The sequence below is a fragment of the Porites lutea genome, chromosome 3 (assembly GCF_958299795.1).
Source record: "Porites lutea chromosome 3, jaPorLute2.1, whole genome shotgun sequence".
In the NCBI taxonomy this organism is placed as follows: domain Eukaryota; kingdom Metazoa; phylum Cnidaria; class Anthozoa; order Scleractinia; family Poritidae; genus Porites; species Porites lutea.
Window position 1 is genome coordinate 44,810,336 of NC_133203.1, and position 10,132 is coordinate 44,820,467.

Genomic DNA, 10,132 nt, shown 5'->3' on the forward strand with positions numbered 1-10,132 from the left:
TTCGCGGAAAAATAAGCGAAATTTCGCGGGATTTTCAGGGGCAAACTCGCGGAAAAATCGGCTGATTTCGCGGGATTTTCGCGGGAAAAAAGTCAAAATTCGCGGAAAAATGGGCGATTTCGCAGGATTTTCGCGGGAGAAAAGTCAAGAAACCAGAAAAATCGGCCGATTTCGCGGGATTTTAGCGGAAAAAAGTCAAATTTCGGAGGATTTTCAGGGGCAAATTCTTAGAAAAATCGGCCAATTTCACGGGACATTTCGGGGGGGAAACTTCGCCAAGAAACAATCAGTAAAAAACAGCCGATTTCGCTGGATTTTTTTGGGCAAATTTTGCTAAAATCGATCAATTTTGCGTCGATATGACCAGCGTTGTTTAACGTTTTTTTAACAGGGATAATCAATTGCTCTTTCAACAACATGAGCTATTTTAAAACATTATAGTTAGTGCCCAGTTTTTCACAACGTTCATCTAAAAACGCCTGGTAGTTTTGGGACGTTGTTTACTCGTTGAAGTGACGAAGTTTCAAGATAAATTTGGACTTTTGGGGTGAATAAAACAAGTCTAGTAGCCAAGATAAGTATTAAATATGTTTTGCCGACATGTATTTGTAAATTTCTCTGGCGGATTTCGCGGTATTTCGCGTTTTGGGGGGAATTTCGCGGAAATACCTGAATTTCGCGGGTCCGCGACCGCGCAAAATATCAGAAGCCCTGCATTTATAACTGCAGTATTACTCCATCAGACAGATAACATTAACCACTCGCCTTATTGTTGTAATGGGAGAGCTGGTCAATCACAAAACAAAATCCTCATGAAAGTTAAGCATCAGTGTGCAAAGAAAGTCGTGTCCGATAGCCTGGGGCTAGTGGATTTTGCTATAGGACTAGTGATTTTTGTTCTTAACTTGCCGGAAGGGCAAGTGCTGTATTTTGGGGAAATTCAAAGTACAGAAGGACTGTAGTCAATCCTGCTAATCAAAAATAGTTTTGGGGCTAGTTGAAATGACTTGTGGGCTAGTATTCATGCTAGCTACAGCTTGACTGAATGGCAAGCTGTGAAACTGACTTTCTTTGCATCCTGAGCATACACCGTATTCATAAATGGCGGCCGCGCGGAACGACCTGGTTTCGAATGCTTGAAAACGAGGCTTGGTAGGCTATAGAATCCTTGTAGAGCACTTAGACTTGTATTACAAATCGCCTATGCTATCAAAATTTCTCAGAAGCGTCGTTGAAACCGTGGATATTTTGGAATATAACTGGATAAAAAGGTTCTTCAAGTTTCCGAACAGGATATCTTTGCGTTATAAGTACGAAATCCGTCGTGGAGAGGTTGTGAGATGCCCACAAATTGCTGTGTACCGCTCTGTACAAAGAAGGACAAACGAGACAAAGAGACGGGCGAAAAGATTTCTTTTTTTCGCTTTCCAGAAGACGAAGACCTTATGAAGCAATGGATCCATGCTATCAGGAGAGATGTTGGGCCGTATTTTTCCGTAAATGAGGGAACCCGGGTTTGTTCAAGACATTTCAAGACGGAGGATTTGCGTAAAAGTCTGAACGGCAGGGTTAGCCCCAAACCAGGAGCTGTGCCAAGCATATTTGCATGGAAACGAAGTTCGCCGAGAAAACGAGCACCGCCGACACCACGCTTCACGGCTACATCTGTGGCAAAGAATTTAACGTCAGAAGCTAGTGAGTCTACGGATTTGGCAGCCGAAAGCCGTGAAATTGCAACGTCAACAAATATGGCGGCCGACTTGGCCTTTCCGGAAACAGCGGAAATGCAAAACACGACACATTTTGCCGAGAAATCTGAGAAAGATTTATTGATAGCTGACCTTGAAGACCAGCTTTTCGCAGCTCTAGCGAAGAATGAAGAACTACAGGAACTGGTTTCAAAACTGAAAGAGAAAGTTACAGATCTTGAGGAGAAATACAAGAAACTTGAGGAGCGGTTGTTTTCATTTAAAAACATCGCCTCACAGGACTCACTGGTGGCATTTTACACTGGATTTCCAAACCTCCAGACAATGATGGCCTTGTACCACTATTTGGATCCTGGTGACAGGGGTGAAAATATTAGTTATTGGTTGTCTGGGAAAGATGTCGATGGCACTGCCAGGCCAGTGAAACAAGGAAGACCAAGGACCTTAAAGCCAGTGGACGAGTTCTTTCTAACATTGTGTAGGCTGAGGCAAGGTTTTGCCGAGTTGCATTTAGCTCACTTGTTTAATGTCTCTCAGCCAACTGTGAGCAGAATTTTTATCTCTTGGATAAATTTTTTGTATTTCAAACTTGGCAACATAAATATTTGGCCTTCCAGAGAACTAGTCAATGAGACAATGCCAGAAGATTTTAAGACCAAATATCCAACCACAAGGGTAATCATTGACTGCACAGAAGTGCGTTGTGAAATGCCGAGTAGCCTTCTTTTAAATAGTGAGCTGTTTAGTTCATATAAGCACCATACAACTTTAAAGGCATTAGTGGGAATTTCACCAAAAGGGTTTTTTACCTTTATTGGGCAACTATATACTGGCAGCATATCCGACAGGGAAATGGTAGAACGCAGTGGCTTCTTGAGCCTTGCCTTTTCAAAAGGAGACACTGTGATGGCTGACAAGGGTTTCACGATTGAAGACATACTTCCCCTAGGAGTCTCTTTAAACATTCCCCCTTTCCTGGGAATGTCTGATCAGATGTCAGCTGAAGATGTGATAGCAACACAAGAAATTGCTAGTTTGCGTATCCATGTGGAAAGAGCTATCAACAAGGTGAAGAACTTTCTCATCTTTGATGGAGTTATTCCATTAAGCCAGTTTGGGGTAATAAATCAAATGTGGTGTGTTTGTGCAATGTTGTGCAATATGCAGGATCCAATCATTAGTGCCTAAAGTGGCTTGAAACAGTTTCCAGCACTTTCTGATATGTAGATATCGCTATGGTAACCTATTGTGCTACAAAATTAACAGCAACTTACTCAACAATAACTGGGCAGTTTTTTTATACCATGAGTTTGACATCAACTGATATAAAGTAGTTCTAATGACTCATCAAAATCTATGTCTTGGAAATTAGTGAAAACTGTTTCTAGCCATCTTGAATTAGTCCAAAACATGGAACAGCATGAAACATAAAAATATCCCACATTGTCAACACCCTCACCCACTCTGTAGCTTAACATTGACAGATACATTTATTATTTTGATACAGTTAATTTTGTGAACATTTCCTTAGTTTTTATTGATTATGTCAAGTGACATTGTGCTGACTGGAATATCCCTATATGGTTTGACAATCAAAATTGTGCTTACTACACAACTTTTGCTTACATTAGCTGTGGTTGAAGAAGGCAGCTTTAGCTATATAAATTTGAGGTTTGCCTGAGAAAAGTGACATTTTCCCATCTAGTTGAATTTACTCTTTAAAAACCTACTAAGGCAAAATATTTTTCAAGGTAAGAAAAGGGAACTGCCCCGAACAAAAACTTCTGTTGACTGTAGGGTCTATCAGTAGCCAAAGTAATCAGAAAGTTTAATTTACCCAAGCATATTAAGCAAGCAGGTATTTTAACAATGAGAAAATTATAAACTAAGGGGAAATCATGTTTGCCTCAGGTGGTGTAGCCAAAGATATCACAAGGTATTCCAATACATTTTGAGACTATTTTCCATAGATCATGTGATTTTTTAAAAAAAAAAAAACTCCTGAGCACTATTATAAGCATGGAACAGCTGTAGTTCAAAATACAGGGATGTCAAAAGCACTTGGCTGTATATAAAAATTGCTACCAACTTCATCACCTCAACTGGGTACTCAGAAAGACTGATATATAATGAACCTTAAGATTGAAATACTTAGGCATACTACTTCATAGCCTTAAGACAACCTTCCATCGTAATTCTGATATGCTTAAGTTTGGAACTGCAACTCTTTTCAACCTATTAAGCTCCAATGATTACCATGATCACAAATTCTCCCTCCTAGGTTACCTACACTTCCTATAGTTGTGGTGTTGTAGTTGAGAGAGATTCTTTGCAAAACCTGGGTCTAACTTTGCTGATCTCTATTATCAAGACTTGGGTTTGTTTCATTATTTATATTTTCACCAGCAGAATTTCACTGCTGATCACTAGATTGGAGCTTATAGGTCAACTGATAAATGATGTAAAATAATTGACAAGAAGTATTCAGTAAACTAGATGCAAGTACAAACAAAGTACATAAAATGTAATCTCAAGCATCTGTTTACATCATTGTTGTAGATTAAAATGCATTTCTGATTAAAATGCTTTCAAACTAGTTTGATTTGTATTCCCTTTGTTTTATAGTCATTATCATAAAACAGGAACAAGGGAAAAAAGAAGTAGAAGTGGTAGATTATTACTTTGCAAACTCAGTTGCTGCAGTTTTAATAAAATGGTTAAAGTAATATGTGTGAAGCTTTAGCTTCAGAGTTTCCCAGTAGGCAGGATCAAATGGAATTCTCTCTACAGAAATGCCCTTCTTTGTGTAAACAATGAAGTCACACCATGATGCTCCACTTACACCCATCTGGCCTTGCACTTGAGCAAAGTAGGCATGAGTCCTTTTCAGTTTACACTGTCCATTGATATCCTCACAAAAGAAATTGGGGTCTTGGCAGGCATCTAGTGGGGTTACTTGAAATTTTGTTTCTGGACATTTTACTTCGGCAAGTCCAAATTGATACCGGCATCCAAAATCGACAACTCTGCCATCTGGTGAGCCCCCCAAAAATGGCATGTCCAGACAAACAACAAACCCACTCTTGAAAACCTTAACAGGTGTCTTCCGTGTGAACATTACTTTCTCATACTCTTGGATAGCAATTGGTTCATATTTTATGCCATGTTCCACATACCTTGAGGTGAATGGTTTTGGATTAATGAGATCCACTGCAAACTTCTCATGGTGCCTTTGCCTTTTTGAGATGAGGTCAAATTTTGAAGCAGTGAATCTGAATTTTCGTTCCTTCTTCCACTGCTCTGAGGATGATTGATCTCTTGTGGCTTCCTCAATATTGTTGATCTTAATTTCATCAACCACAAGAGAACTGATGAGTGCCTTTTCAGACACAGTCAAGTTGTCAGGCCATACAAAATCACTACCCGAGTTTAGCGGGAACCTGGGATAAGTCAGTTCAGTTTCACCAATGTCATTTCTTGGTACAGATGAAATGTCAATGGTAGCCACAAAGTTTGCCTCAGTATGAGTCAATTGGTAGCTACAAAATGAGCCAATTTGACTTTTGCCAAACTTCGTCTCCACAGATTTGCTGAGAGAAGAATCCTCTCTTGCCATTATTGATAAACCCATTAGAGGATTTATTTTCTCAAGAGCCTTTTTCAAGTTCATTTCAGCTTGAAAGTCATGCTCGGGGTTGCATCTTGCATCATATATCAAGCATTTCACTCCTTCTCTGCACCTTGCCTCATCTAGTTTAGTCTTAGTAACGGTGACTTCCATTACTGGTTGGGCAGATATTTTGTCCCCTCGACCCTTTTTGTGCCATTTCTGGAGCTGTGAGGTACAGGCAAGATCAGGCAATTCATCATCATCCTGGCACAAATCATCGGTGCTTTTACTGTCAAATAAACTAAACTTGCATGCTTTGAACATCAATGCAAGAACGTGGTTGCAATATCCCACTTTGCCAGCTTTGCATGAGCAGTTGGCATGTGTGACTTGGCCTGAGACAATGCACATAGCGAAACGAAGATCATGGGGAGCTTCACTCTTCTTGAAACTATGAAAGCACTTTGCTTTCAAATAAAAATACCTCTGATCGCTGTTGGCTTCGATTTCTTTTAGGTACTCGTCCTGCAGAAATGTTTTCGCTTTCCTTAAATTCGTCGGAATCGAGTGGTACTCAGCATTTGCGACTCGTTTTCCTGAATTTGCCACGTGCTGATTCATTTCTGCCCTCGTAAAAGACGGCATCCTTTCGAGCGACTTACCCCAGCCATCGCTCGGATATTTCACACTTGATGTGACAGGAGCGGCGCCATTTGGTAGATTCGAAACCCTCGCCTTTCTTTTTGTGTGTATTTCATCCGGATCAGGATCGACCACCATAGTATCTCTTCCGTTTTTAATATACTCTTGGACTCTGCAATATAATCAAGAAATATTTTTCAATTTCACGCGTACTCTCAGAATTTATTGTGTTCTCGGGAAGCTGTGAACGCGTGCTTACCGTTTTACGAGCTGTCCTTTCGTCTTTAGTCCCTTAAGCGAATCGCCTCGACAACGTAACCAAAATTTGAGCTCTTCATTCTTAAGTGAAGAAGGATTTCTACCAGCCAAAGAAGCTCCAGGAATATCGTCTTCTGTAAGAATCACAGTATCAGTCGAAGCTGTACTAGAGGACGCCATTCTTGTTGTGATCAGTGATCTGTAACCATGGCCTACCAAGCCTCGTTTTCATGCGTTCGAAACCAGGTCGTTCCGCGCGGCCGCCATTTATGAATACGGTGTATATTAATGTAGATAATTAAGGCGCTAAATCCATGCTTTTAAATTCTTTTAACTTGTTGCTCATCAGTTTAAGGTCTCCTTACTTGTTGTATTGCCACACAACAGTACTAGAATAACTGGTACAATTTTTATATTTAGAGTTCTAGTATATCTGAAAATTGCTACTCATGCCTAATGTTAAGGTACTGTCACCAGTCCAGTCAAAACTTGCTCCAACAACATCTTCCTCTTCACTCTTAGAGTAAATATCTTGCTGGAATGAATGGCATTGGAAAATAGTAGGACTTGATTTTGCATGCAGTAAGGCCTGTTTCAAATGTCGTTGCTGCTGTGTCAAACTCAGATTAATTTTACGCACTCAGTTGCACAACAGTAGCAAGGGAGTGGTTTCAAACGTTGAATTTAATTCAGTCACGCCAAATTCAAAGTAAAGAAAACGTCACAGTCATGCACAGTAGTGTAGTGTCAAAACACTTAAACATATACACAATGTACATTTTCATAATTTATGAATTGAGGCGATGTTTGGCACCGATCTTTGCCAGTCTGCAGACCCTGTTGAATGTTATTGCAGTGTAAAACTAAATTCAAGTTACCGAACTGAATTATTTCAAATTAATGTTGTGCCGCTGATGTGCTAAAGTAAATTTCATCTATCAATTGAGTTTGGCACAGCAGTAGCATCATACTTGAAACAGGCCTAACACAAATATATTAAAAGAAAAATGTTTAAGGTTGCAGCGTGAAAAGTGGATTACAAAATTGAGAAGGACTGTGGAAAATACTCTTGATTATAAATTATGAACCTAGATAAAAATATCGCTTGGTCTGGCATAACTGAAAAAGGCATTGTTAAAAGTATCATGTTCATCTATGCTCTTGTAACTACAGTAATTTTAGACAAGTTACCCACCATTGCTGGAATAATCAAATAAATATTACTAATACTTTTTTCATTTGACATCACCAATATCACCACCATTATCACCATCACTATCTTTATTATCATTATTAAATATTATTATTGTTATTATTATTATGACTATTTCAAAAGGTTGAGTTTGATCGTCCGGGTGAACGTAGTCCTGAATAGGACAGTTGTTGTTGACAGTGACTGACGTTTCGACAACCATCTTCAGAGTCAAAGTGAGTTGTATCACGTCAGTTGATGGTATTATACTCCGGTTATTGATTTGATTGGTCAATTATGTCGCGACGATATTGGTCATCTGTCAGTTAAGCCGTGATGTTATTGGCTATGAAGACTCGTAATCAGTGATTGGTGCGTTTCGATCCGTCTATTGTCACAGTTAAACAGTCGTCTATTGCTGGTCAAATTGTCAGTTCTCCAGTTGTTCTCTCGTAGTTAGTTTTGCTTGATCTCGTCAATAAGTCGTTTGTACAGCGCTGGTAACTATTGGCTACGATTCATACTGAAGATGACTACCGCACAGGTTGTCGAAACGTCAGTCACTGTCAACAACAACAGTCCTATTCAGGACTACGTTCACCCGGACGATCAAACTCAACCTTTTGAAATGACTCCTGAGTTCAAACCTTTCACAGTTTTACATTATGACTATTATTAACCATTCAAAAACACATGGGGTATTGGGAAAATGATTGAATTTTGGTTCACTTATACAGGTCAAGTGTTGTTTAAATAAACTCAACAAAGAAACAACTAAACCTTGGCATTGTAAAATACATACAGGGGAAAGTGACAGGCTCACCTAATACATTAATTTTTCCTTTATTTCCATTCCCTGCTACGTTTCCCTTACTTGGAACCTCACTTCCATGGGCAGCACTAGTGAGGCTATTTAAGCGCGCAGTGCAGTCATCCTTGGTGCCAGCCTGGGTGAAAAAAAAGAAGAACAACCATGACATTAAAAAAAAAAATTAAGCACACCTACAATTTTTGCTGCAATCATTATTAAACCCTGAAACATTTACATGGGAAAATGGGAACCTGGCTGAGAGGGTTCTGCAATACAGCAGCTAGACTGGGCAACCAACCTCAGCAGGTCATATAAACAATTACTCCATGAACGAGGTGGGTTTCCTCACCTTGAGTGGGTTTTCCGACTCCCATTTAAACAGGCCCTAAATCAATGATGATTGACAATGCGGCTTGATTGACACAATCTTTCTCATAGTTGGAAAGAGGATCAGTGTAAAGGTAAAGACACAATTTTTTGTAAACAAAATAATGGCTTGTTTGGACTTCAAAAGGAACATGTGTGCATTTTTGTTACCAACAACCAACCTTCTTGGAACGTATTGTTATTTTCCTGTAATCTGATTGGTCAACTTTGTCAAAGTGGCCCCAGTTAAAGTAGTCACACCGTGAAAGTTTTGATTTCTGTCAGGCACTTACAATTTGTACCTCCGCATTATCTGCGAATGGGGTCATGAAAATTCAAAATCCAAAATCACCAAGGATTATATTTGTCAGGTAAAAATTTTCTTGAAAATCAAAACTCTCTGCATCTTTTAAACCTGATGGAGTGCTTCCTTTTTAAACTGAGCTTCCACCTACCTGCTTTATACTTAAGCCCTACTTATGTAATACTAAGCTTCCATTTGCCAATCGCAAAGACAAATGAACAACCATTGCATTTCTAACAATAAAGCCAGAGGACAGAACAGTAAACTTAAGAATTAAAATAAAACGACCACTTACCGATAAAAACCAGTCTACCAGCATACAGATGCACTCTTTACACTCATCGCACTTACCCAATTGCATTCGTGCTTCACGTGATGAAGTAAAGTAGAGAGATACTTTTTTACATGATTGTAAAATCATTTTAAATTCCGTTAGACAAAATTACATGGACTTACCTCTTCCAAGTTCACCAGGGTACAAATTGTAACAGTGCTTTATACAAACCTCTCAACCGGTCAGTATAAAACACGGACTGCGGACTGCGGTTCACGGACTGCGGACTGGGTATAAAATATGGACTAGGTATAAAATGCGGACTCCGGACTGAGTATAAAACACGGACTAGGTATAAAACGCGGACTACGGACTATGTATATAAAAACAGCTTTAGAAGGTAAAACTGAGAGAAATAGAAAGCGGACTAGCAAAAACAGTAGTCCTAGCTTTAACATTCCCTTGGCTGTTCACGTAGTCTGTTCTTCCCACGGAGAAGGAAGGTTATGCCGGTACTCAAGGCGACTGAAATTAAACTCTGAATTTTATAAAAAGAAGGAGTTTGAAGAGATTTCAATTTGCAGTTTTACACCAATAAGAAGCACCGAATTAAAAAAAAATAGTATTGGTGTTAGTCAGATCAGTAAAATTCTTATCGGATGCCACAATTCCGTTTCAAATAAAGCCTTGGGAATATGAGGGACTGAATGAAGAACTCAGACGAGAAGGTCAATGCGATGCACAAAAGCAGTATTTAGGTGCGAGGGATTACTCACATACGTGAATAATAACCGAAATGAGTCATCCAACGTTATATTCTAAGCGATGATTATGATGACATGATTTACACCCTGCTCCTGATCCCCGGAATGGGGTACTACTGGGAATTCTTGGTGGGGGTGTATTGCCCGGTTCTCCGAATCCTGACCTTATTGCAGACCAAAAAATTGTCATTTTCCACACCCG

At 39.4% G+C, this 10,132-nt stretch overlaps 1 protein-coding gene and 1 pseudogene across 1 annotated transcript; one reads left to right on the forward strand and one right to left on the reverse strand.

Annotated features, from left to right (window-relative positions):
* Nucleotides 1–1,340: 1,340 nt before the first annotated feature.
* On the forward strand, nt 1,341–3,455 carry LOC140932384 (uncharacterized). The gene has a single exon (XM_073381998.1). The coding sequence runs from the start codon at nt 1,341–1,343 to the stop codon at nt 2,895–2,897; it is 1,557 nt and encodes a 518-aa protein (XP_073238099.1). The 3' UTR covers nt 2,898–3,455.
* A 928-nt stretch (nt 3,456–4,383) lies between these two features.
* LOC140932385 (uncharacterized) lies at nt 4,384–9,253 on the reverse strand (annotated as a pseudogene).
* Between the last annotated feature and the right edge of the window lie 879 nt (nt 9,254–10,132).

Bases quoted from the DNA above. Each gene is read 5' to 3' on its own strand.
- LOC140932384 (XM_073381998.1), top strand. From the start codon at position 1,341: ATGCCCACAAATTGCTGTGTACCGCTCTGTACAAAGAAGGACAAACGA.